Source organism: Balaenoptera acutorostrata, chromosome 3, assembly GCF_949987535.1.
Source record: "Balaenoptera acutorostrata chromosome 3, mBalAcu1.1, whole genome shotgun sequence".
Taxonomy (NCBI): domain Eukaryota; kingdom Metazoa; phylum Chordata; class Mammalia; order Artiodactyla; family Balaenopteridae; genus Balaenoptera; species Balaenoptera acutorostrata.
Window position 1 is genome coordinate 14,739,172 of NC_080066.1, and position 26,790 is coordinate 14,765,961.

The 26,790-nt window shown below is 37.3% G+C and overlaps 1 protein-coding gene across 11 annotated transcripts in view; it reads left to right on the forward strand.

The window, feature by feature from the left end:
- Positions 1-26,790, forward strand: part of NEBL (nebulette) — a 357,059-nt gene that overhangs the window by 235,656 nt on the left and 94,613 nt on the right. For 4 of the 11 annotated variants that reach the window (XM_007189861.3, XM_007189869.3, XM_007189865.3 and 1 more), the window contains exons 1-5: positions 2,926-3,053; positions 3,147-3,218; positions 10,658-10,762; positions 12,696-12,806; positions 22,891-23,001. The exons of 2 other annotated variants lie outside the window; for them this stretch is intronic. In XM_007189861.3, coding sequence (XP_007189923.2) covers positions 2,973-3,053; positions 3,147-3,218; positions 10,658-10,762; positions 12,696-12,806; positions 22,891-23,001 — 480 coding nt within the window. In that variant the 5' untranslated portion in view covers positions 2,926-2,972. Of the gene's footprint in view, positions 1-14; positions 90-2,924; positions 3,054-3,146; positions 3,219-10,657; positions 10,763-12,695; positions 12,807-22,890; positions 23,002-26,790 lie in introns of those variants that run through there. 5 more of the 11 variants (XM_007189863.3, XM_007189864.3, XM_007189866.2 and 2 more) reach the window with 4 other exon arrangements.

Genomic DNA, 26,790 nt, shown 5'->3' on the forward strand with positions numbered 1-26,790 from the left:
TCATTTTCTTCCAGCACAGTGGAGAGACAATAAGAATTTATTGTATGATGGGAAATGAGAAAAATAGCAGCCACTGAAGTCTGACGCAGGTAATTCATCACGGGGAATAGATGTCATCACGAGCATCGCAGGTACTGTCACCTCAGACACTAGCCAGGCAGTGCATCTTAGGCAGCTTTGGCAAGATTTTCTCCCTACGCTTTTAGAAGTTTGCAAGAAAAACTTATAGAAAATGCTCTTTTCCCTATTTCCCAATAAAGATAACGTAATAGAGCTTCTATGGAATATTAGAAGAGTCTTTTGGCAGAGGACTTGAGGGAAACAAGCAGAGTCTACACATTCTGCTCCTTTATGGAACGAATATAATGTACAGAGAATTTCCTTGTAGAATTCTCTACATAGGCATGACATGACTATGATTTTAAAGTTAAGGTTTCCAATTTCGGCACCCTCGGGGCATTTCTTCTTGGCATTTTGCCGGTAAGCAGGATATGTGATGCCATTAAGTTAGCCTGTTTTAAAAGTCATTTCATGAAACAATCAACTACTATTATAGAACACAACGTTGTTTCAGAATAAAACGATGTTTCCCCAAGTAATATTTCACAGAAGAATGTTAGTTTTCTAGAGTATCAGATGTCAATAAAAAAAATAGGTAAGTAGGTAGGTATGTAAGTAGGTAGGTAGATAGGTTAGATTAGATGAGATGAATAGGTTTCATATTTGGGAAATGCTGGGTTAAGCAAACTTAATAGTTTTCTTGGCTGTGGGTCTTCTTAGAGCTTCTCATGTGTCATTGTGCCATGTGGATCTCTAAGTGGCAGGGGGACAGATTAGTATATAGGTTTCGCCGAACATGTTTGTTGAAGAAACCCCCTTTTCCGTTCCGAGTATTGTGTGGAACTTTAGCTTCATAGAACACAATTTGAGAAATAATCTATACATGATGAATGTATAGAATTTTTTTCTTTTCGGAATTTTTAGGCAAGGCCAAGGTAATTTTAAAAATTTAAAACTAAATATGATATCAAGAGAAAACTGTATTATACTTGTCTACCTAGAATGATGTATTTTTTGATTAAAGTTATATTTTATATCATTAGTTTCATTATTCACCCTAGGGTATTTTTTTTTTTTAAACAATCATTTTGCTGTACACCCGAAACTAACACTTTTTTAAAATTTAATTTAATTTATTTATTTATGGCTGTGTTGGGTCTTTTGTTTATGTGCGAGGGCTTTCTCCAGTTGCGGCAAGTGGGGGCCACTCTTCATCGCGGTAAGCGGGCCTCTCACTATCGCGGCCTCTCTTGTTGCGGAGCACAGGCTCCAGATGCGCAGGCTCAGTAATTGTGGCTCACGGGCTTAGTTGCTCCGCGGCATGTGGGATCTTCCTAGCCCAGGGCTCGAACCCGTGTCCCCTGCATTGGCAGGCAGATTCTCAACCACTGCGCCACCAGGGAAGCCCAACCCTAGGGTATTTTTTTATTATGTCCCACACTGATATGCTATGGCTTTATAAATATTAATTTATTCTAGGATTTAAATAACCAAATTTGATAAATTGAGCTGTATAGTCTTAGAATTACCTCAATTGACATTAAAGGATTAGTTTTGAGAAATGTATTTTAAATTATATAACATATACCCCATTATAAATATTGTTATAGTTTATTTTTCCAAACATTTCCAAGCATGTATTACACATTGAGAAATATACAAATAACTAGTGGATTTGTAAAAATTGACACAATGGGCAGAATTGAAAAAGGGTAATTATTATTTTTTGAAACGATATTTCTAGAATTCTTTTTTTTTTTTTTTTTTTTTAAATTTTATAGCTACTTTATTTATTTATTTATTTATTTTTGGCTGTGTTGGGTCTTCGGTTCGTGCGAGGGCTTTCTCTAGTTACGGCAAGTGGGGGCCACTCTTCATCGCGGTGCAGGGACCGCTCTTCATCGCGGTGCGCGGGCCTTTCACTATCGCAGCCCCTCCCGTTGCGGGGCACAGGCTCCAGACGCGCAGGCTCAGTAGTTGTGGCTCACGGGCCCAGCCGCTCCGTGGCATGTGGGATCCTCCCAGACCAGGGCTCGAACCTGTGTCCCCTGCATTAGCAGGCAGATTCTCAACCACTGCGCCACCAGGGAAGCCCTAGAATTCTTAAATGATATATCAGCTTATGTTAACTGCAGCTTCTCATGTTTAATGATGTTTACAATTAAAATAATACAATAGCAATATAAGATTAACAGTCAATTAACTCAGAATAGATTCTTTGAAGTGGTTCAAAGGGTTTTTCATAATAAATTACTAGCCTTTAATCAGTTAATATAAAGTATTTTTTTTTTAGACTGGAGAAGTACATATATGTCTCATAAAAAATTTAATTTAGGTTAATGAAATGAGTTTGAATGATCCAGATTCACCATACCAAATCCGGGATATGTCTGACATTCCAGTGAAAGCTTTATTTAGATGGAGTTGAGGAATCTTTGAGATAATAGGCTTTGCACTGTGCTATCTTGAGTGTTACAGCTGAGTGGTTCACCCAGAATCTTTAAGTCTTTTTCAAACGATTTTATGAATGAATTGAATTCATGAAATATTAGTAAGTTGTCTCTTTTGGATTTCTTAACCAGTTTAGAGAATGTTGACTTTAAACGTTCTCAAAATTGAATTTTGCCTGTTAAAATATTATTTCCGCTTATGAGGCTAGCTCTGGCCGACCTCAGTGATGCTGTTCCATCCACTCACACCCCGCTGTGATAAGGAGGATGAAGTGTGAGCTAAATAGGGAAGAGGCCTGGGCACGGTCATTTTTGCCAGAACACAGAGACGCCAAGACCTCAAGGTGCTGTAGTATAGAAAAAGGTGCTGCACTAGTGAATTAAAAAAAAAAAAAAAAAAAAAATATATATATATATATATATATATATATATACACACACACATATATAGAAAGAGTAGAAATGAGGGTCCCTGTATTTGAGGATGTAAAAGATGAAACTGAAGAAGAAAAAACAGGGGAAGAAGAAAATGAAGAAGACAAGGTGGGTGAGAAGGCATTGCTGAAGAACAGTATTTGTTCCTCGAGGTCGATGATTAGAAAAATGTTTCCTTTTCTTTTTTTTTTTTCCGGACAGGTGTTCTTTAAGCCTGTTATTGAAGACCTGAGCATGGAATTGGCCAGAAAATGCACCGAACTCATTAGTGATGTAAGTGGCTTAAGTAATTTTTGTCTGATTTTGCATTGCACGTGTGGCACTATTATGTCATGGAATCAGAGAGCTGAGGGGGAAAACCCTGAAATCATTTATTTAAAACACTGTGATTTTCCAGATCATGGAAATAAGTCCAGATATTTTAGGTGATTTTCCCAAGGTCTCCCAGACAGAGAATTTCTGTGGGGACAGGTCTCCGTGTTGTTTAGCCAGAATCTTGTCCCTTCTTGAATTTCACTGTCACTCTGGCGTGAAATCACAAAGCATCGAATTTCAGAACACACTCCATTGAGAACCCAAAGCTTTTTTACAATTTGTATAATGATGTAATTTGTTTTGAGAGGATCTCTATCTAAATGAATGATTTTTAGCATTTTGGGGAACTTTTTTGGAATCTGATGAATTCAGTATTTTTCTAAACCAGAATCATGCATATATACCTGCATATAACACTTATTAACAATTTAGGATTCACGGATTACTGAACTGTGTGTTGAGAACCCTGAACTATATGATGATGATGGATATTAGTGAAAGGAGCATTTTTGTTGCGACTTTTTTCGTTAACTGGGATCGGTTTATGTTATATTTCAAGGGAATCCTAGAATTATGGAATTAATTCATATGTATATATCTGTATATTTATCTGTCTACCTACCTATCTATAGTAAATATGTAAACTAGAATTACAGCAGCACAGGGAAATGTGTTCTTCACTCGGGATGAGAATTTAGATGATCCTCATCAGAACAGTTGTAGGAAAGTCGCCGGTACACAGGAAAGATGGCTCGTGAAGCGTGAGCGGGTGCCTGTCTTATTTAGAGAGGGGAGCAGAGAACTGGTTGTTTCTGTTGTTGTTAAGCAAAGTGATCAGAATATCTTACAAACGTTTGTTTGCGGAGGAAGTCAATCCTGGGCCTTACGGTCATGTGCCGGTCTGTTCTCTGAAGTCAACCTGCCTGAGTCAGTGTAACAGTAACCCTGGGCAGCCTGGCTGGGCTCAGTTCCTCAAGGGCAGCATTTCTAATAGTAAGATTAAGAAATCATAACACATCTGAAGTGTTTAGTAAATTGTCTAGAACATTGTGAGTACTCAAGAGATGCTAGCTGTTCTTAACTACTGCCTCTGTAAATTAATTTTGTATCTGTCCAATCACATTTTATATATGATTCTGTATCCCCTTCTGGTTTGTCAGAAAGAGCCAAAGGATGGTGGGAATCAGACCCCTTCCTGTATACTTGACATGCAATGTAACCAAATTTTAAATTGAGTATTTCTTGTGCCATTGCTTAATAATAGCCACAAGCTAATGTATGTAAAAGTTCTTTGTAAACTGTAATAATAACGGAATGATAATGACAACAACAATGATAATAATATCAGCAACAGTTAGGATTTATTGAGTACTATGTGCCAGGCATTGCAACTTGTGAGATAGGTTCCCTTGTTTTCCCATTTTAGAGGTGAAGAAGAGAAGGCTCAGAGAGGTTAAGTAACCTCCTTGGGTCACACAGTTAAGCAGTGGGGAGTAGGACTTGAACACAGAGCCCTCTCTCTTAGCCAGTTTGCCGTGTTATCTCTCACTGTAGCTTTCATGCAGTTTACCTTAGCTTTATCGTTATGTATTACACAAATATTAGTGATAGTAATGCGACCATTTAAAACCTTAAGTTCCATAACTCTGGAGATAGTACCTCTTCCAGTGTTGTTATGTTTTGTTTGAAGTGTATTTGTGGCTGAGCTAAATTATATTACATAGACCATTAAACTAAAGTGGCAACTTTAGTTAGTAGGTGATTTTGTTGGAGTTGTTTTGGATAAGAGCGTTTCTCAGTGACTTCAGTCTTGTGGTGAGGGGCGACGGCCTTTACCGTTTTGCCGAAGCGAAAACCATGTTATTCCACTCTCATGCAGGTGAAATCAAGTGCGTGGGAGTAATTTCTGTTTACTATAGGTTTATATTGCAAGGCAGAATGCCTGTACTACTTAAATATTTAGATCATATTGCTGTGGTCTCGTTTATATCTGTGTACATGTTTACATTTTATTTCCAAAGAGAATTCCATACTTATTAAGATACTGGTTTAGTTTTTGGAATTTTTATATCTACCAGTGAACAGTCCGAACAATGACTTTGTTTCTAAAAAAATGAAGAGTTTGTACAGTCATTTGAAAATCAGATTTTAATTTACCCTTTCTGGAAGGGCTTCACGTATTGGACTAAATCAAATTTCTGGTTTTTTAGAAGTGTGGTTTAATAATATTATCAAGTAATAACTTGCTCATTTACTCTTGGTGTCATGAATGTTCTTATATGGAGCCGATGAACTTAAATTTGAAGTGCTTTTCTCTGTTGTGTTCTCTGCGTGTCTAGATGGTTGTCTAAAATGTATATTTGAAATTGCATCAATACAGAGCTAAAAACAAATATAAAAAAGGACGAATTGAGTTACATTGGAGTTCCAGTCAAGACTTTATTACGTCTCTGATAGTGCCCATCTGTTCGTGCTCACATTTAATTTAGTCCACCAGTCTCTGCCCAGGTCTCAATCTTAAAGACAAAGCTTCAAGGACTTTAGTTTTGTTTTATAATCCTTTATATCCCAAGGGGGAATCCATGTGTTTACCTGAGCCTTTTTGTTTGTTTGAAGGCAATCTGTTCGCAGCCTGTCACCATGTGAATTTGGTGTTTTGTTTGCCTGCTTTGTAGAGTCCTACATCTTGAAGCTTTAGGAAGCAGACTCACATTTTCTTGATCAAATCACACAGCTAGTGAGCCACTGACCTGGAATTTGGAACAAGGTCTGTCTGATTGCCAAGCCTTGGCCACCACGATGTCCTTTCTCTGCTGCTGTGTGCCAGGCACTCCACGTGCAATATTGTATTTCATGCCACAGCAAGCTAGTGCCGTAGGTCCTGTGAGCCTCAGTTCAGAGGTGGTGAAACCCAACATTGGGTAGCTTGTCTACGGCCACCTGGCTACTCAGGGGTGGGGACAAGATTCAGGTTTAGGTCTGGCCTGGCCGGTAGCCACTCGCTATTCTGCTCCATTTTTCAGATGAGAAGGGTGGTTTTATGGGTTTCTCTTCATGGAGCAGTCTCTCTACATCCCCTTCATTATCATTCTAATCATCCCTCTTTGGAAGCTCTTTTAGCTTTCATGTGTCTTTATCGGGATGTAATAACCAGAAATGTGCACAGAAGTCCAGATGTGGGGGGCTGTGATTATGAGTGGGGAAGGATGATGTTTCTGCCCCCTTTGTGATGATATGTAGTGTTTCTTGGACTTAGGGCTGCAGAAAGCTGTCAGATCAACCTCAGTAAGGGTATCATGCTCAGCCATTTTCAGTCCTAGTTTTTGACTTGTAGCTAATCACGTAGGGCCCATCCTCTTTTAATAGTTTGAATGATTTTTCCCTTGCTAGTGATGTAATCTGTAGTTTTCCGCCCTCTCGCATGGCCCTTTGAGAGCTTCCGCAGTTCATCTCTTTCAGTTTACCATTTCCCTCTCCATGAGAGCTTGGGGTCATCAGCAGACCTGCAGACTTCGCTGTAGCATGCCCCTGCCAGATAATTTATTAAAATGTTAAATAAGAATGGCCTGGCAGTAAGTCCTGGGAGGGCTGCACTGTTTAGAATTCTCCATAGAAAGAAATGTCTGTTTTTCAGATCAGGTGGCTTCATTTTGGGGATCAGTATGAGGAATTTTTCAAAAAAAATTTTTTTTGCCTCGCCTAGTTTCAGCTTTGCACGTGCTCTGACCATGTTGTGGGGTTTCCCTCTGCATAACTCACTTCCCAGTCTTGAAAGACACCTGGTCCTCTGAGGCAGCCTTTTTTATTTTTCTGTTAACCATGTAATGCTTTTTATTTCCCCAGATATCCTTTCTCTGTTGTTTTGTCCTGTTACTCAGCTATCTAATCAATTCTTTGAATAAATCAAACCTACTGACTACATTAAACAGTCAGAATCATGGATCTGGGAGCCTTTTGTAGGGTGGTCATAAAAAATAGTAGGTTAAAAAGGACCCTTTATATGTTTCTTGTAAATTAGGATAAAGAGTCTCTGCAGAGCAAATTAGTCCACATCTGCATGAAGCCTCTGATTCAGTGTTTTGAGTCAAACCTTTTCTAGGGTGTTCATTTGTGTGGCAGCAGAACGAACATGTTCCAGGCAAGTGAACATTGTTTGTTGTGGGTAAACCCTTCCAGTGCTGAAAACATGGCATTCCGTGGTTACCCCTCCAGAGAAAGCTCCGACGGTGTTAGGAAACCTGAGAGAGCAGCCTTGGCTCCGAGTGCCCCGGTTAACACACAGGGCAGGAGTCACGGTTCTGTCTTCTGGGGTACACTGCCTTTAGCCAACGTGGCTCTATTTGTGAAAAGGCTTCCTAGCTCCTTTCAGTTAAGAATGCTTCTAAAAGGAAATGTCCTCTAACATTTCTACATCTGTCATCTACTGTCAGCCATTAGCTGATCTCATAGTAAGTAAAAGAAAGTAGGCTAGGAGGAGGAAGCTCACTCAACTAATTTAACTCTAACTGTAGTTGAGACATGGTGGGATTAATGGGTGAGGTTAAAGCAGAAAGTAAATATTTAGGGCATCTTATTGATCATTAAGTCATCAACTTTGGATTGTGTGTTGTTTGTGAGCGCAGGTGGCTGCGGGTTACAGGAAAGTCCCAGCACAGAGGCTTAACAGATGTCTGTTCTTTTCACATATGAATCCCGGAGGTAGGGGGTTCAGTCTTGGTGCAGTGGATGTTATCAGTCTCTCAGGCGCCTTTCCTTCTGCTCTGCCATCATTGGTATGATGGCTTATTGTCTTATGATGGCATCATTGCGGCTGTTTCCCTGTGGTTGGGGAAGACAAAAGGCGGAAGGGCCAGCGGTCAAAGGGCCATGTCAGCAAGTCTCTCTCTTTATATCAGCTACACCAGTAATAATGCTGGGAAGACTTCCAAGAATGTCTCATGGCCAGAGCTAGGCACTTGTCCTCCCCGGCCAATCACTGGCCAAGGGGAATGAGAAAACCATGCCTAGTTCAGAGCAATTTGTCCTCTGGGGCTGGGGTAGGGGCATGTCTACTCTCATAAATACATTTGAGTTCTACTGTTAGCAAAGAAAGGGATTGGGTAGGCAATCTATCCAATAGGTGGGACCATGGTTGTATTAGGAATTGACTGTCTACTCAGTGATTTTTATTTTACCTAAGACTGAGTATCAGTCATCGATGCAGTATCCTTTCATCCATTTTTTCCTATTCTCCTGGTATAGGAAGGCTACTAATATGTAGTATTCTTTATATAAAAATTTAAGATCATTTGCTTATTGTCACTCATATTGTTAAATTCATTAGAAATACGAGTGACAATAAGCATATAATACGTGTGTGTATCTTTTAAATAAGAGCAGAGAAAGGAATGGAGAGCACGTTTAAGACTGAACTATTTGCCTGTATAGGAAAGGAGGTAAATACTTCGCCCTTATCCCGAGTGCCTGTCCTGAGCATTCTGCTTAGGTCAGAGCTTATCAGGAGGCCTGTGGCCATAGCACATACCTCTGCGCTCCGGTGAAGAATGTGCATGGGAGAGGGAAGAGATGGTGGCGAAAGATAAAAATAATGAGCCAAACTTAAGCCTAATGATAGGTTATGTTCTCTCACACTTAATTATATAACGGAGATACCTTTTTTTTTTTCTCCTTATGATCAAAATAGCCTACTATTTATCATACTGCCATTAACGGTTTAATTACTAGTGACTGAGGAGGGTGATTTGCAGAGACCTGAAATTATGGCTAATCTCTGAGAAGAAAAAAAAAGCAATTTAGTGCTCAGATAAGATAAATATGTTCTAATGTTGATTTCATGAATAAAGCAAATGTTTAATGTGGTCAGCATCTAATATCTGAGTCATAGCTGTGAAATACCACATTTTAAAAGAATGTTACTTAGTATGTTCATGTCTGGTTATACCTCAGGTCAGATAATGCCCCTCAAATGAGGTTTGAATATGGTAAAATCTCTATGTCGTGTTAAAGTGTAACATCAGTATTAGTCATGATCTTTAAGAACCAGGTAAGGTATACAATTAAACTTCACTTTTAGGCTGTAATTAGGGAGACCATGTAATTTATCATCTGAACTAGGACATTTTTTTGGGCCTAAGTATTTATAGTTTTGGGTAGATAAACATGACTTTTTTACAGGGTGATACAACTTTTAGCAAATTACCTTCATCCTCTCAACTAGTCGTAAGTTTTGCCTGCTCAGTTTTTAGATTGGATGGCTGTCAGTGTGACAGTGGGATTATTTTAGGTCCCTCTCCGTAGTTCCTGACCTCTTTTTGGTTCATGTGTCCGTGTGGGATCTTCCCCCAGATTAATTCTGGCCTCTCCCCAGGGGGAAAGGAGTGACTCCTTTCACTAGTGAGTTGGAGAGAAGAAATGAGCATTGCCCAGCTAAGCCTCTCTGGACTTTGCCTTGCTCCTCTGCCTGCCCACCACAGGGGGCATTCTGCAATGATCTCCACCAGGTGGCAGGCTTTCTGGGTGGGTTCTGTGCTTGGGGGTGGGGAGGAGGTTGGGGAGGCCTGTGGGTGCTCATAAATTGGGTAAGTTTGATTTGAGCATAATTAATTAGTAACAGGAAGCCCATTGTGGCCACAATTTAGGCCCCTTCCTCTAAGCCAGCATGTCTAGCCAATGATGCTAGAAGTATTCTCCATTTGTTTAATTTCTGCCTCTTCTTAATTGGTTACATCTGTCCTGATGACGCCTTGTTTTGAACCTAGAGGTAGGCAGCTATGTTTCTGTTTGACCATAGGCTCACCTGTTAGGGTCTGTGGCTTAAAAGTAACAATAAACTAGGACAGTTGTACGAGTGAAATGGAGAACGTTTAATAATCATGCTGAACAAGCTGGGCAAACAGGACCCACAGTTACTGTGGGTCCAACACACGTGATCCTTTTTTGGTTGGTTTGGTTGGGTTTTTTTAACTTTATTTTTTTATTAATTTTTATTGGAGTATAGTTGCTTTACAATGTTGTGTTGGTTTCTGCTGTACAGCAAAGTGACTCAGTTGTACGTATACATCTATCCCCTCTGTTTTGGACTTCCTTCCCATTTAGGTCACCGCAGCACTGAGTAGAGTTCCCTGTGCCGTACAGTAGGTTCTCAGTAGCCGACACACATGATCCTGGGTGATGACTAGACCCTGGCTTATGTAAAGAGCAGCCTTTTCCCTCCTTTGCCGCATCACCTTTGCTGTTCCGGGCTGGATATCAGTTCATTTGATTTGGCTTGTTTTGAGCATCCTTCCACATTGGAGTATTTACTTCAGAAAACAGATTTTCTCAAGTTAATTCTTCTGTTCAAAAAAGGAGCATTAAAATTGTTTTTCTTTCTCTTCTTATGTAAAATATTCTTTTAGATCCATTATAAAGAAGAGTATAAAAAGTCTAAAGACAAGTGTACATTTGTGACTGACACGCCTATGCTAAAACATGTAAAACATATTGGCGCTTTTATTTCTGAGGTAAGGTATCAAAACTTGCAAAATGGCTTGCATTTTCTTTTTCTATTTGTGTAAGTAAAAGTCTGTGCATGAAAGTTAGACAATAATATTTTTGATAACACCACTGAATGTTGGTAATAGCTGTATAATTACATAATTCTGTGCACCATGTCAATTAACTCATGTAAACTGATAAGTTTTATTATTTATGGTTGATGTATTTTATTATATGTCTATTTTGACTCTAACCCTTTCTTATATACATAAAATTACTCTTAAAAAGGGATATTTTTATTCAATAGAAAGTATTGGCAAAAGAGTTTTAGAAGTTCCATTATTTTATTTCTTAACAGACTTATTAGATATAAATGATTCAATATAATTTTGAAAATAAGTGAAACCAGCAGATTCCATAAAGTGTGGTACCTTTGGTAAGTAACTTTAAATCAATTTGAACTATTTTTGAGTAGGGTCAGTTCAACAGAGATACCTGTTATGAAACCATAGAGTGAGAAATACACTACATTCATTTTCCAGCTGAAATATCATAGAGTCTTTTTCTGAGAGCATTTAGAACTGCAACTTACGTTGTCTTATAAAGCACAATGTTAACAGTGATTTCTGTGATGAGACACTGCTGGTTTCTGTGAATATATCATTTCAAAGAGATAAACTTGAAAGGAAGATGATTAGATAGTGTTGTAAATGACTGACCTCTAGTGTTTCGTAAGTTATGTTGGCAAAAGATCAACATGATATTCTCGGGATTATTTCTGTCAACATGAAAACATTTTGAAGAAAATTGGTAAATTTTAAGTACCCAAATCCAAAGAGTTATGGGAACGCAAGGCTTATACAGGCTATATGCTCAATAAATCAGCACTCAAATCTAGCTCCAAGTGGGAGTAACAGCAGGGACCTGTGGACAGAGTGGGGAAAACCACGGTTTTGTTTATTTGTGTTAAGTATTAGTTCTCCTGCACAGAGAAAAGGAAGAGGGCAATCTGTTATGTTCCTTTGAACTTAATGTTCCCAAGAGTAAATAGTGAATGAGTGTCTCTCTTTATGAGTAATGATTGAGATCACTGAGAGACAGTGCAGATTGCACATGGGAAGGTGCACAAACAGCAAAAAAGTACCCCCTGCACCCCGCCATTGTGGTGGGAGTTAAGAGGACTTGAATAAAGGAATGTTGTCCTTTGCATTCAGGTTCTAGACTGTAAATTCTAATGACTTGTGTTTTCTGGAACGATTTAAATGTCTCATTGTTCTCATATGTTTCTTTGCTGATCAAACATGAAATTGTCAATACACACAAATAGATTTACTTTGAGAAATGTGCATGGGTTTAAACAGAAAAATAGTCATTATTATTTTTTACCAAATTGATTTAAGATATTTAATTTGAGGTATAATTGACATTTAACATTTTATTAGTTTCAGGTGCACAGTGTACCTGATTCGATACTTGTATGCATTCTGAAAGGATCACAGCAATGTCTGGTTACCATCTGTCACCACAGAGTCACACATCTTATTTCTTTTTTTTCCCTTGTGATGAGAACTTTTAATATCTACTCTCCTAGCAACTTTCAAATGTGCAGTACAGTGTTATTAACTATAGTCACCATGCTGGACCTTATGTTCCCATGTATTTATTTTATGACTGGAACTTTGTACCTCTTAACTCCTTTCACCCATTTCCCCCATCACTCAACCCCCCTCTCCCAGTCATTATTTTCTTGCATGTTTCATTTAAAGGTTTTACCATGATAAATTGGATTTCTTTATCTTTCTTCAAATATGTTCATCAGGTTCAGTATCTAAGATTAAAATGGACTTTATATTTTTTAACTGATTCTGTTTCTGAAGAAAGTACTTTTTTATTCTCTTTCAATATTCACAATAAAAAAAGCTAAGCAATATTTTTTCCCTTTTCTTTCTCCCCGCCCAGGCAAAATACAAAGGCACCATTAAGGCGGACCTTTCCAATTCTCTTTATAAGCAGATGCCAGCCACAATTGACAGTGTCTTTGCAAGAGAAGTTACACAGCTACAGAGTGAGGTGTGGTTTTCCTGAATTATTATACAATTATGTAGACCAAACATATACCTAGTACCAATTGTTTAGCATTTTAAAAAGAGTTGTTTGTCTTAGATATTAAATACGGAGCGAGAAGTTGGAAGCGACTGATCCGTGTGCTGTCAGCTGTCGCTGGTGGAATCACAGATAATGACAAGGACCTGCCAGTATGTCAGTTACATGACGCTGTTTTTCCTAGTCCCATTCACCACTGCTAATAGAGCAAATTTGAATCTTATTTAGACAGTTTACTTAGATTACAATCTTATAGCAAATATTAAACTAGTCTTTAACTATGATCTTTAAGTGGAGAACATTCCAGTAGCTTATTAAAAGTTGCATAAAGAATTAATGGTTAAATTCAGGATCCACAGATCTGTGCTCCATCAATTAGACAAGTGGTTCCTGAATTTCTTTTCCGTGGATGGTGTTTTTCACTTGGTAGACTATCTCAGGCTACCAAAAAAGAGCCTCCACCAGGCGGAAATGGCCGTTTTAGTGATTGCGAGTTGCAGATGAACTTAAGAACTGTCATCATGTAAGCTCATTTTGAATCCACAGGAGTTTAGGAGTAATTTTCCCTTTATAGTACATCAACACAGAAGGAATCCTTAATGCATTTAATCTATTGTGTTTCTTAAAACAGAATTTCAAAGCAGAATATTTTGCCTCTTTCTCACTCCTATTATTGCTTTGTTTTCTTCATAGCACGATCTGATTTTTTTTTTTTTTTTTTGGTTACTTTATTAATCCCTAAGAGAGCAGGGACCTTATCTGTCTTGTTCCCTGCTCCACCTCTGTACTTAGAGCAGGCCCTGGAACACAGGGAGGATTTAGTAAATACTTGTAAAATGGATTTTTGTTCAATTTATTGATTTCCTTTCTAAGGAGATGTTTCCTTTTACATAGTTTATATTTTTCATGCTACATTTTTGGTTAATAATTAATAAATACAAAGAAATGCTTACTATGTGTCAGGTACTGTTCTATGCATTTCACATATATTTATATCATTTAATCATCACAGCTGCATGAGATATCCTCATTTTGGAGATGTAGAAACTGAAGCACAGAGAGGTTAGGTAACTTGCCCAAGGTCACACAGCTAATACATGGCAGACCCAGCACATGAACATGGATAGATTGGCTCCAGAGTCTGGGTTCTTAACTATACCCCTTACCACCTCTTTTTACTATTTCTATCCCTCTTTTTCTTATTAAACAAGTTACTTCTTTTTTCAGAATCTTTTTACTTTTAAGTAGAGGATACCTAGATAATTTTAAAATAGTCTGAAAATAGATGACTCTTGAACAATACCAAGTATAGTTATCCTTTGCAGAATATCTTTAAGTACTTCATTATCACAAACTTAAATGTCCACTATGTACCCAGCTTGGCAGTAAGCTAATCTCAGCTGTGCACATGAGGCTAAAAATATGTCAGGGTTCTGCATGGCTGACCATGACTAATATGCCCCCTTGTTTTCCTGCCAACACCTGGTAACCCAGCCACTTGCTGATCACATGGACTACTTTATAAAGCAAGCAATTACAACACTTGATATTTGACAACATTTATACAATAATAATAATAATAAGCAACAATTATGCGATAAAGAAAAGAAACAATCTTTTCTTATTTTTATACTTGGGAAGGTAAGATTTTCAGATATTTGCATCCTAATTGCTTTGGAAGGGCACAACTTTTCTCAAATTTTTATGGCATAAACACATCTATAGTACATAAATATGTGCACATAGAACTTAACATGCAAAATAATCCATATTGTATATTTTGGAATCTATCTCTTTTTTTGCAGAATAGGTTATCACTTACATTAGAATATGCACCCTAGGAAAGACATACGTGTGCTCTCAAGGAGCAGCACTGCCCAGTGTTATGATTAGTCCCTGAACTTGTTAGGAAGGAAAAACCTGGATTCCGAAGAAGGTATCTATTTCAAAGATTTATGTAATTGTAATAACATTTCTTTAGATTTACATAAATCTATTTTATTATTGTTAAAATTGCAATTCTCAATTGCCTAATAAGACAGGCAAGAAAGTAGAACTATTTGATAGTGTCTGTGATAATTATAGAACTAACCTTTTACTGTGTCCAAATAGTATCAGATTTGTGGCAACCTGAATTAGAGTATTAGTATTAGGCAAATACTAAAATTTAACTGTCTTCCAACTTCTGTTAAAAAGTATCCTAAACTTTTGACGTTAGAACAAAATATTATCTTAAAATCAATTTGCAAACATTCTCAGATGCTTACATTCAAACTAGAGTGATGAGGTGAAGTTAGCTAGGTTAATACTCCTTGTAGAAAATGGCTGATAGGAAGAAAAACCTTAAAAAAAAGAGAGAGAGACAGATGTGGAGATTTTAGGAAGCCATTTTGTTAGATAACTCTCATTAAAAATTTTACAAGCAAAGATCACAAAGAAATCTTCTGGAAATGGATGGGCTGTGCTGTGAAGTGCTGTGACCCTTCTCACCAGGGCTGCCTCAAGCAGAGACTAAATGATCCCTTATCACAGAAGTGATACAGGCTACTCAGGCATCTGAACTGAGGAGATTTATGAGAGCTTATGTTTTTATCTACAGTGGCCACAAGGTCCTGTTTCAGGAGCTTCAGGGCTGCCTGTGTTATGGGATTAAAAGTACATTTACCTATATAGTAGTTACGAAATATACTGTAAATCAGAAATATATGTATATATGAGATATAAACATATAAGATGAAATATATAACATAAATGTGTATATTATTTGCATAAACATATTTACGTATAATTTATATAAGACGATTGCAACTATCTTCCACTAGTTAGGCATCTAGTGCCATAGCAACCTTAATTCACAAGGTTGGAAGAAAACAGTATTAATCTAGGGAAATGCCACACAATAATGACAAATCCTAAGAAATCAAATTTATCAGAAAATTTATTAGTGTGACATGATTTTCCATTAGCTATTTTAAGGACGAAAATTAATATGATAAAGTTCAGCTGCCTCCAATTTGATGTAATCTTAATTCTAAAGTGGTGCTTCGCAGCTATAAATGAAATGACTATTTTAATGCTGCAAGTAGAAAATTACATAGCCTTTTTAAGAAAGAGTACTTTTTAAAATTTTGCTTGATGACTCACCACTTCTATGATAACCCACAAAATGATCAGCCGCATTGGTTATGTTTGTAAGTTCACAAGTACCATAGTCAAAAACGCAAAATCAACCAGGCATCCAGCAAAAAGGAGACAGGCATGTGCTAGTGTTTTTTTCCTTATAACAGATCTCATAGAAGTTGTTTCTTGGCTTAAGAGACTTGGCCACTCACTAAACTCCTGCTTCCTCCCCACAAGTTATAATAGATAATGTAATGAAACTGAGATAACGGACTTTCTCAGTCTGAATGGAGTTTCTTAATGGGTTTCCTGTTTAACATAATTAATTGGTGAAAATGTAAAAGATATGCCCATCAGAATTAGATATCCTGATGGATTAAATCAATGGACAGACTCTAGCAAGATGAATTATCCCTGGAATAATGTGAGGTGCTGTATGCGAGGCCTAATAATCAACCAGATGTGGGAACAGGGCTGAGCAGGAGTGAACAAGACTTAGGGGCATTAGCTGACAGAAGTCTCAACACAGTAATCAAAAGGAAAATGGTGCGATCCATGGATGTGTTAATAGCATATAGCACATTTGAGATGATAACCTAGATTAAACTGAACAGTTCTAATTAGGATAGGTCAGGCCATATCTGGGATATTGTGGACACCTTAAGAAAGAGGAGGAAAAGTTGGAATTGTACTTCGGAGAACGTTTAGAGTGTACAGGGGTTCAGTACCTTAATCTATGCAGACAGGTCCGGGGAATGGAAGCCACTGACAGCTGTGTTCCCATGTTTGGAGTTCTGTCCTGTGAACCAGATGGCCTTATGGCCAAATGGATGCAGCTCTGGGGAGATAGACTTAAGTTTCATTAAAGGAGGAACTTTGTATCAGAATCTTCAAAATTTAAAGACTGGGATACCCAGGTTGAGTTCTCTTTCACCGGAAGTTTTCAAGAAAAACTCGGTGGGGGAAGCCAGAGAAGGGATTTGAACATTGATATTTGTACTAGATGACTTTCCCTTTTTTTTGGTAGGATCGGATGCTTTTACTTAAAAAAATTATTTTTGTAATTATCACTTTAATCCTTTAGACGAGTATATTATCTAAGTTAAGTGGGTGGTTAATTCTACTTATTAAACCCTACAAAGTTTAAGCTCGTGAGAATGTTTAATAAACTCAGTTACTCATTCATTCACTAAACATTTATTGCGTTTCTGTTCTGTGTCATTCAGTATGACTGGCACAGGATATTAAAAGATATGTAAGATACGGACACAGCTCTCAAGGAGCTCATGTTGGTAAAAAGTTTTTCCTTAAGTGTAACTGTATTCTTTCATTAAAAATTAGATCTTGTTTTGTTCTTGGTGACCACTGTTCTAGTTTTTCTTTTTTAAGTTACCTTTATTCTGTGCCAAGTAATTCCAGTTCCATTTAATATCTTATTATTAAACTTTTAATATATATAATTTAAATTAATTTAAAAATAATTCATTAATTTATTCTTGTTTTATTCTCATCCGTTTAGTTATACTTTTTTTTATTTACTTTTTTATACAGTAGGTTCTTATTGGTCATCAATTTTACACACGTCAATCCCAATCGCCCAATTCATCACACCACCATCCCCACCGACCCACGGCTTTCCCCCCCTTGGTGTCCATACGTTTGTTCTCTACGTCTGTGTCTCAACTTCTGCCCTACAAACCGGTTCATCTGTACCATTTTTCTAGGTTCCACATACATGCGTTAATATACGATATTTGTTTTTCTCTTTCTGACTTACTTCACTGTATGACACTCTCTAGATCCATCCACGTCTCAACAAATGACCCAATTTCGTTCCTTTTTATGGCTGAGTAATATTCCATTGTATATATGTACCATATCTTCTTCATCCATTCATCTGTCGGTGGGCATTTAGGTTGCTTCCATGACCTGGCTATTGTAAATAGTGCTGCAATGAACATTGGGGTGCATGTGTCTTTTTGAATTATGGTTTTCTCTGGGTATATGGCCAGTAGTGGGATTGCTGGATCATATGGTAATTCTATTTTTAGTTTTTTAAGGAACCTTCGTACTGTTCTCCATAGTGGCTGTATCAATTTACATTCCCACCAACAGTGCAAGAGGGTTCCCTTTTCTCCACACCCTCTCCAGCATTTGTTGTTTGTAGATTTTCTGATGATGCCCATTCTAACTGGTGTGAGGTGGTACCTCATTGTAGTTTTGAGTTGCATTTCTCTGATAATTAGTGATGTTGAGCATCTTTTCGTGTGCTTCTTGGCCGTCTGTATGTCTTCTTTGGAAAAATGTCTATTTAGGTCTTCTGCCCATTTTTGGATTGGGTTGTTTGTTTCTTTAATATTGAACTGCATGAGCTGCTTGTATATTTGGAGATTAATCCTTTGTCCATTGATCCGTTTGCAAATGTTTTCTCCCATTTTGAGGGTTGTCTTTTCATCTTGTTTATGGTTTCCTTTGCTGTGCAAAAGCTTTGAAGTTTCATTAAGTCCTATCTGTTTATTTTTGTTTTTATTTCCATTACTCTAGGAGGTGGATCAAAAAAGATCTTGCTGTGATTTATGTCAAAGAGTGTTCTTCCTATGTTTTCCTCTAAGAGTTTTATAGTGTCCAGTCTTACATTTAGGTCTCAAATCCATTTTGAGTTTATTTTTGTGTTTGGTGTTAGGGAGTGTTCTAATTTCATTCTTTTACGTGTAGCTGTCCAGTTTTCCCAGCACCACTTATTGAAGAGACTGTCTTTTCTCCATTTTATATCCTTGCCTCCTTTGTCATAGATTAGTTGACCATAGGTGCGTGGGTTTATCTCTGGGCTTCTGTCTTGTTCCATTGATCTATGTTTCTGTTTTTGTGTCAGTACCATATTGTCTTGATTACTGTAGCTTTGTAGCATAGTCTGAAGTCAGGGAGTCTGCTTCCTCCAGCTCCTTTTTTTTCCCTCAAGACTGCTTTGGCTATTCAGGGTCTTTTATGTCTCCATACAAATTTTAAGATTTTTTTGTTCTAGTTTCGTAAAAAATGCCATTGGTAATTTGATAGGGATTGCATTGAATCTGTAGATTGCTTTGGGTAGTATAGTCATTTTCACAGTATTGATACTTCCAATCCAAGAACATGGTATATATATCCTTCCATCTGTTGGTATCATCTTTAATTTCTTTCATCAGTGTCTTATAGTTTTCTGCATACAGGTCTTTTGTCTCACTAGGTAGGTTTATTCCGAGGTGTTTTATTCTTTTTGTTGCAGTGGTAAATGGGAGTGTTTCCTTAATTTCTCTTTCAGATTTTTCATCATTAGTGTATAGGAATGCAAGAGATTTTTGTGCATTAATTTTGTATCCTGCAACTTTACCAAATTCATTGATTAGCTCTAGTAGTTTTCTGGTGGCATCTTTCAGATTCTCTATGTATAGTATCATGTCATCTGCAAACAGTGACAGTTTTACTTCTTCTTTTCCAATTTGTATTCCTTTTATTTCTTTTTCTTCTCTGATTGCCGTGGCTAGGACTTCCAAAACTATGTTGTATAATTGTGGTGAGAGTGGACATCCTTGTCTTGTTCCTGATCTTAGAGGAAGTGGTTTCAGTTTTTCACCGTTGATAATGTTGTTTGCTGTGGGTTTGTTGTATATGGCCTTTATTATGTTGCGATAGGTTCCCTCTATGACCACTTTCTGGAGAGTTTTTATCATAAATGAGTGTTGAATTTTGTCAAAAGCTTTTTCTGCATCTATTGAGATGATCATATGGTTTTTATTCTTCAGTTTGTTAATATGGTGTATCACATTGATTGATTTGTGTGTATTGAAGAATCCTTGCATCCCTGGGATAAATCCCACTTGATCATGGTGTATGATCCTTTTAATGTGTTGTTGGATTCTGTTTGCCAGTATTTTGTTGAGGATTTTTGCATCTGTATTCATCAGTGATATTGGTCTGTAATTTTCTTTTTTTGTAGTATCTTTGTCTGGTTTTGGTATCAGGGTGATGGTGGCCTCATAGAATGAGTTTGGGAGTGTTCCTTCCTCTGCAATTTTTGGAAGAGTTTGAGAAGGATGGGTGTTAGCTCTTCTCTAAATGTTTGATAGAATTCACCTGTGAAGCCATGTGGTCCTGGACTTTAGTTTGTTGGAAGATTTTTAATCACAGTTTGAATTTCATTACTTATGATTGGTCTGTTCATATTTTCTATTTCTTCCTGGTTCAGTCTTGGAAGGTTATACCTTTCTAAGAATTTGTCCATTTCTTCCAGGTTGTCCATTTTATTGGCATAGAGTTGTTTGCAGTAGTCTCTTAGGATGCTTTGTATTTCTGCGGTGTCTGTTGTAACTTCTCCTTTTTCATTTCTGATTTTATTGATTTGAGTCCTCTCCCTCTTTTTCTTGATGAGTCTGTCTAATGGTTTATCAATTTTGTTTATCTTCTCAAAGAACCAGTTTTTAGTTTTATTGATCTTTGCTATTGTTTTCTTTGTTTCTATTTCATTTATTTCTGCTCTGATCTTCATGATTTCTTTCCTTCTGCTAACTTTGGGTTTTGTTTGTTCTTCTTTCTCTAGTTCCTTTAGGTGTAAGGTTAGATTGTTTACTTGAGATTTTTCTTGTTTCTTGAGGTAGGCTTGTATAGCTATAAACTTCCCTCTTAGAACTGCTTTTGCTGCATCCCATAGGTTTTGGATCGTCGTGTTTTCATTGTCATTTGTCTCTAGGTATTTTTTGATTTCCTCTGATTTCTTCAGTGATCTCTTGGTTATTTAGTAACGTATTGTTTAGCCTCCATGTGTTTGTGTTTTTTACGTTTTTTCCCCTGTAATTCATTTCTAATCTCATAGCGTTCTGGTCAGAAAAGATGCTTGATATGATTTCAGTTTTCTTAAATTTACTGAGGCTTGATTTGTGACCCAAGATGTGATCTGTCCTGGAGAATGTTCCATGCGCACTTGAGAAGAAAGTGTAATCTGCAGTTTTTGGATGGAATGTCCTATAAATAGCAATTAAATCTGTCTGGTCTATTGTGTCATTTAAAGCTTCTGTTCCTTATTTATTTTCATTTTGGATGATCTGTCCATTGGTGTAAGTGAGGTGTTAAAGTCCCCCACTATTGTGTTACTGTCGACTTCCTCTTTTATAGCTGTTAGCATTTGCCTTATGTATTGAGGTGCTCCTATGTTGGGTGCATATATATTTATAATTGTTATATCTTCTCCTTGGATTGATCCCTTGATCACTATGTAGTGTCCTTCCTTGTCTCTTGTAACATTTTTTATTTTAAAGTCTATTTTATCTGATATGAGTATAGCTACTCCAGCTTTCTTTTGATTTCCATTTGCATGGAATATCTTTTTCCATCCCCTCACTTTCAGTCTGTATGTGTCCCTAGATCTGCAGTGGGTCTCTTGTAGACAGCATATATATGAGTCTTGTTTTTGTATCCATTCAGCAAGCCTGTGTCTTTTGGTTGGAGCATTTAATCCATTCACGTTTAAGGTAATTATCAATATGTATGTTCCTATGATCATTTTCTTAATTGTTTCGGGTTTGTTTTTGTAGGTCCTTTTTCTTCTCTTGTGTTTCCCACTTAGAGAAGTTCCTTTAGCATTTGTTGTAGAGCTGGTTTGGTGGTGGTGAATTCTCTTTGCTTTTGCTTGTCTGTAAAGCTTTTGATTTCTCCATTGGATCTGAATGAGATCCTTGCCAGGTAGAGTAATCTTGGTTGTAGGTTCTTCCTTTTCATCACTTTAAGTATATCATGCCACTCCCTTCTGGCTTGCAGAGCTTCTGCTGAGAAATCAGCTGTTCACCTTATGGGAGTTCCCTTGTATATTATTTGTTGTTTTTCCCTTGCTGCTTTCAGTAATTTTTCTTTGTCTTTAATTTTTGCCTATTTGATTACTATGTGTCTCGGCGTGTTTCTCCTTGGGTTTATTCTGTATGGGACTTGCTGCGCTTCTTCGACTTGGGTGGCTATTTCCTGTCCCTTGTTAGGGAAGTTTTCGACTATAATCTCTTCAGATATTTTCTGGGGTCCTATTTCTTCACTCACTGAGCAAATATTTATTGCAGTTTATGTCAGGCACTATTCTGGGTTCTGAGCATTTAGTGAACTAGACAGTTATATTCTAGTAAGAGAAGACAGAAAATAAGTAATTTTACAAAAATTAAACTGAGTAATTTAAATTTGTGAAGGAAATAAATAGGATAATATAGCATTAGACTGAGAGTAAGGGGATAATTTGCTGTCTTATGGATCTTCTTTACTTTCTAACTCTGTTGAGTTTGGTTAGTTCTACTTCTGAAGTACTTCTGATTATTCTCATGCCTTCTCTCCATCCCTGTGTGGGACAGATTTAATATGGTGGTGATGGGTGGCATTGCTATGATGCTTATTTCCCTAACAGAGAACAAGGCTTGACATATGTGAGAATTTTGTTATATTTTCTCCCAAAGTTTAGGGCTTTTAATAAGGTTTATATTCTATTATATCTGTGCCTCCATAAAATCATAACAATCAATTAAACAATGAACATTTCACTTTTAAACATCCAGTCACTGCCCCAGTTTTGTCATTTGCTTTCCCAGGCTTCAAACCTTGAACATTTATGACCCTAAAACCTCTTGGATGTGGAAGATTTCCCAAAACCGTAGCTGAGATTTAAGCTAGATGAATACGAGTGGGGAGTTCAGCGTGTGGACAAAGACTTTTGAAATAAATGACAAAGAGTTAGAATTAGGAGTCTAAACAGAAGCACAAAGATTAAAGTATTATGTATATCATTTTGTTATAGAAGCTTAGGCAAATTTGACCATTCATGGTGGTATTCAACTATATGAAATCCTAACAGAACACTGAAATTTAAAAAGTAAGGAATTTCATACACCTGTAAATGAAACTAACAATTATTTGTGTTTTTCTTAAGATTGCTTACAAGCAGAAGCACGATGCTGCCAAAGGATTCTCAGATTATGCCCACATGAAGGAACTGCCTGAGATCAAACATGCCATGGAGGTCAATAAGCATCAGAGTCACGTAAGCAAGCCATTCCTCATGATTTTCTGGAAAATTGTAGTTAACTGACATCAGGCCTAATGGGTGTGTTGTTGAAGTTTAAATGTTACAACATTCCTGTTCAAAAAGGACTTCAGAGTTTCTTTTATTTTTATGTCCCAGTGTTCAGTCAGAAGCACATCTGAATTATTCTGTCAGTTGTTATTAGAACCTTGTAGAATGCCTTCAAAATGTCAGGCACTTGCAGAACTGGGAAATTGGGTTTTTGACAGCAATTCCTAGAACTTCCTTGACTTGATGGCGTTACTCCCACGGTTTACAGTGCAGAATTGCAGAACTGGGATGCTAGTGAGATTGTACCCCACTGTGGTTTCTTCTGGAATTCATGTGGGGGGCAGATTGTCACACTTAAGACCCAAGAGGAGTAGGAAAGCAATAGATGTGTAACGGCCGGCTTAGAAGCAGAAGCCAAGAGAGAGGAAACAAGCCCATAGAAAACACATTTATTCTTTGGCTATGAGGTAACAAGTACATCAAAACCTTCATGTGTTTGCTCGATTACCACTACTATCTTGGGGGCCTAGAAGAATATTTCTTCCTGAAATTTCAGTGGAAGCTTATTTGTCTCATTATCATGAATTCTTTGCTTTCTAGAAGGAATGTAGGAACTGTTTGTCAGGTTCTTTATGGGTTAGAATCAGTTAAGATAAAGTGTTTGCCTTCGTTGGGTTAAAAAACTCCCTTTGAAAAGTACCTGAAACATCTCTGTCATCTCATACAGGCTCTGCCCCACCACTTAGTTCTCTTACTGAATGGTGCTTTGCTGCCTCAGGGCCTCCAGAGCCCCAGCTGTGCAGTGTCTCTTTGTAGGATGGCAACAGTTATCTGATATTAAATTGCAATAGGTCAATGCTTAAGTAAAAGCTGAGTGAGCTTTTACATTTTAATCCAAATGTATAAACACGTGCCCATACCAAAAGTGCTTTTCTAAAATGGGTTAAGATTGATAAGAGATGAAGAAGCTACATGTCTGTAATTACCAGCAAGGCCATTTTACCAGGAGGCTTTATGAGAACTTCTGCTTACAGAATGACTATCATAATCCTAATAACTACCGCTTAGCAAGCACTGCCGTGCACAAGAGACTGTGCCGAGACTTTGATCATTGCCAGTTCTTGCAGAATCCGTGTACTGATTCCCATTTTGCAGATGAAGAAAATGAGACTAAAGAATCAAACTCCCTAGTCCACTCTTTCCGTTACACCCTGCTGCCTCCCTTTTGAAGGTCACTGGTTATTGGTCAAGATTTTACATGAAAATTTTAAAATGTAGGGCAAAATAGGTTATCATTAGAATTCAGATCAATGGATCCAGTGCATTTGCAAGAAAGAAAAACCGGACCCTGAGCTTCCACTGTTTGGAGCGGAAGAAACTTTGAACTCCCATAGATGACGTGGCTTCGAGGATGGTCTGGTGGTCTGGGGAGATGGCTGGCATTACACAGCTCCTGGGGAGACCTTTCTAACTCTAAAATTCAATGAAATTCAAATACGGCAGTTCCTTATCATAGAGCTGAGGTTATTATTTTAACTCTGCCTTTTCTTTTAAAAAGTCTTTGATTGAGGGATTGAGGGAATAGAGTATAAAGCCCCTTTCTCCTCCATTCGATACTGTGTACTTATGGGAGAAGGATGTATTTACTTACAGTCCTCTGCCTGCTTGGCTCAACCTTTACATGCAAAGTTTGTACATATAATAGGATTTAGAAAGTGTTTAAGACTATTTACTCAGATTTAAGGGGAGAATGATATTTGTATTCTACCGGTGAAGTAGTTGATATTCCCCTAGAGTCAGGTCACTTAGAATAATACATTTGTTGTCCCAAAGATATGAAATTTAAACGTGGGTCTTGAAAACCACAGGAAAGCAAGTACGTCTCTTGGTTCAGTAGGTGAGGCTGCAGCATCTCCATGAAAGACAAAACCGTGTCTCCCAGAAGACTTCAGTAAAATGAAACTCATCTGCAGAGAATTTAACTAATAGGGTTACCTTTTCATGATGCGGAATGTCACTTTGCACTATGCCTATTAATGACTTAATTTAATTTAAAATAAAATGTGTTGTCACATGTGCATCTGATTTACCTAGAAACAATGCATGTCAGCATCTTTGCTTATCTTTTTATGTTTCCACCAAAATCGAGTCAGCTTTCTGATACCTGTTAGAGAACCAAGAAACTGGGGTGATTACATTTAAAAGCTTTTAATTTCTACCTCCTTTTTGGTCAAACTTTTTATTAGAACAATCATCAATGGGCCAAATGGAATCATTTTTATTTCAGAACCTTACTGTCCCTTATGCCTTTGGAGATGTGAATAAGCAGCAGAGAGGATTCTTTCTGACTGGCCAACTGAATTTCCACCTCTGAATAACTGAGAGTTCCAAGGGGAAGAGTATTCTGGGGGCAGTAGTCTCTTCTTTCACCCCCAAATTCGATGATCATGGAACAGGAAAAAATTATTTCTCATAATATCCTCCACTGTCACATATGATAGAAAAGGAGTTGGGAGTCAGGCCAGGGTTAAAATGCTTCCTTTGCCACGTGTTGCCTGGATGACCTTGGACAAGTTACAAATGTCTCCAAATCTGGTTTTTTTTTTTTCATCTAAAGTTGGGGCAGTGATACCCATCTCACAGGGCTCTTGCAAGTGATAAATGAGATATGATATGTAAAGGGCTCTGTAGAAGAGCCAGTCCATAAAATATTAGTTCTGTTTGGTCCTCCTTCAGTTTTAAAGGGTGATTTAAGAGTTTAGGGTGATACATATAGCTGATTCAGTTTGTGGTACAGCAGAAACTAACACGACATTGTAACGCAATTATACTCCAATAAAGATACTAAAAAAAAAAGAGTTTAGGGTGATATCATAGTTAATTCAAAACAATGAAACTAGATTAGATTTCTAAAAAGGCCAAATCAATATGAAATTTATATTAAGAAGCATTTAGGTCAGAAGGGCATATTCAAAAGGTTCCTGAACCCAGTTAACTACCTACCTTGTTGATACTGCAGTCAAAAAATGATTAAAAAGAGCCAATTTAAATTTTTTTGTATCTTCAGGGATGTACCCCTGCCAAATTTTTTCTAATGTAATTAGAGGAACTGGAGATATTCTATCCTGTTACTTTCCCCTAAAGATGGGCTTGAAATGAAAACCCCAGTAACATTAATAGTTTTCATGAATCTTATCAGAGACATGAAGTCCAGTACTTCTAAAGTAAGTCAAACAAATTTTAAACTGCCATTTTAAGTTTTATAAATAATGTGGTCTGTATAGACTTGTGATGAAATTAGAGTGGTAAACTTTCCCAAAATGCCATATTGGTAATCAGTTCAATGTGTATTAGAAAGAAGTATCTAGCAGGGGAAACTAGAGACTTAATGTTCTTTTCAAGAATGATATATGTACTTTCTTAACATTAATAAAAACTTTTCTCTTAGAGGAAAATATAGGCAGAACACTCTTTGACATAAATCACAGCAAGATCTTTTTTGACCCACCTCCTAGAATAATGGAAATAAAATAAAAAATAAACAAATGGGACCTAATGAAACTTAAAAGCTTTTGCACAGCAAAGGAAACCATAAACAAGACGAAAAGACAACCCTCAAATGGGAGAAAATATTTGCAAACGAAGCAACTGACGAAGGATTAATCTCCAAAATATACAAGCAGCTCATGCAGCTCAATATCAGAAAAAACAAACAGCCCAATCCAAAAATGGGCAGAAGACCTAAATAGACATTTC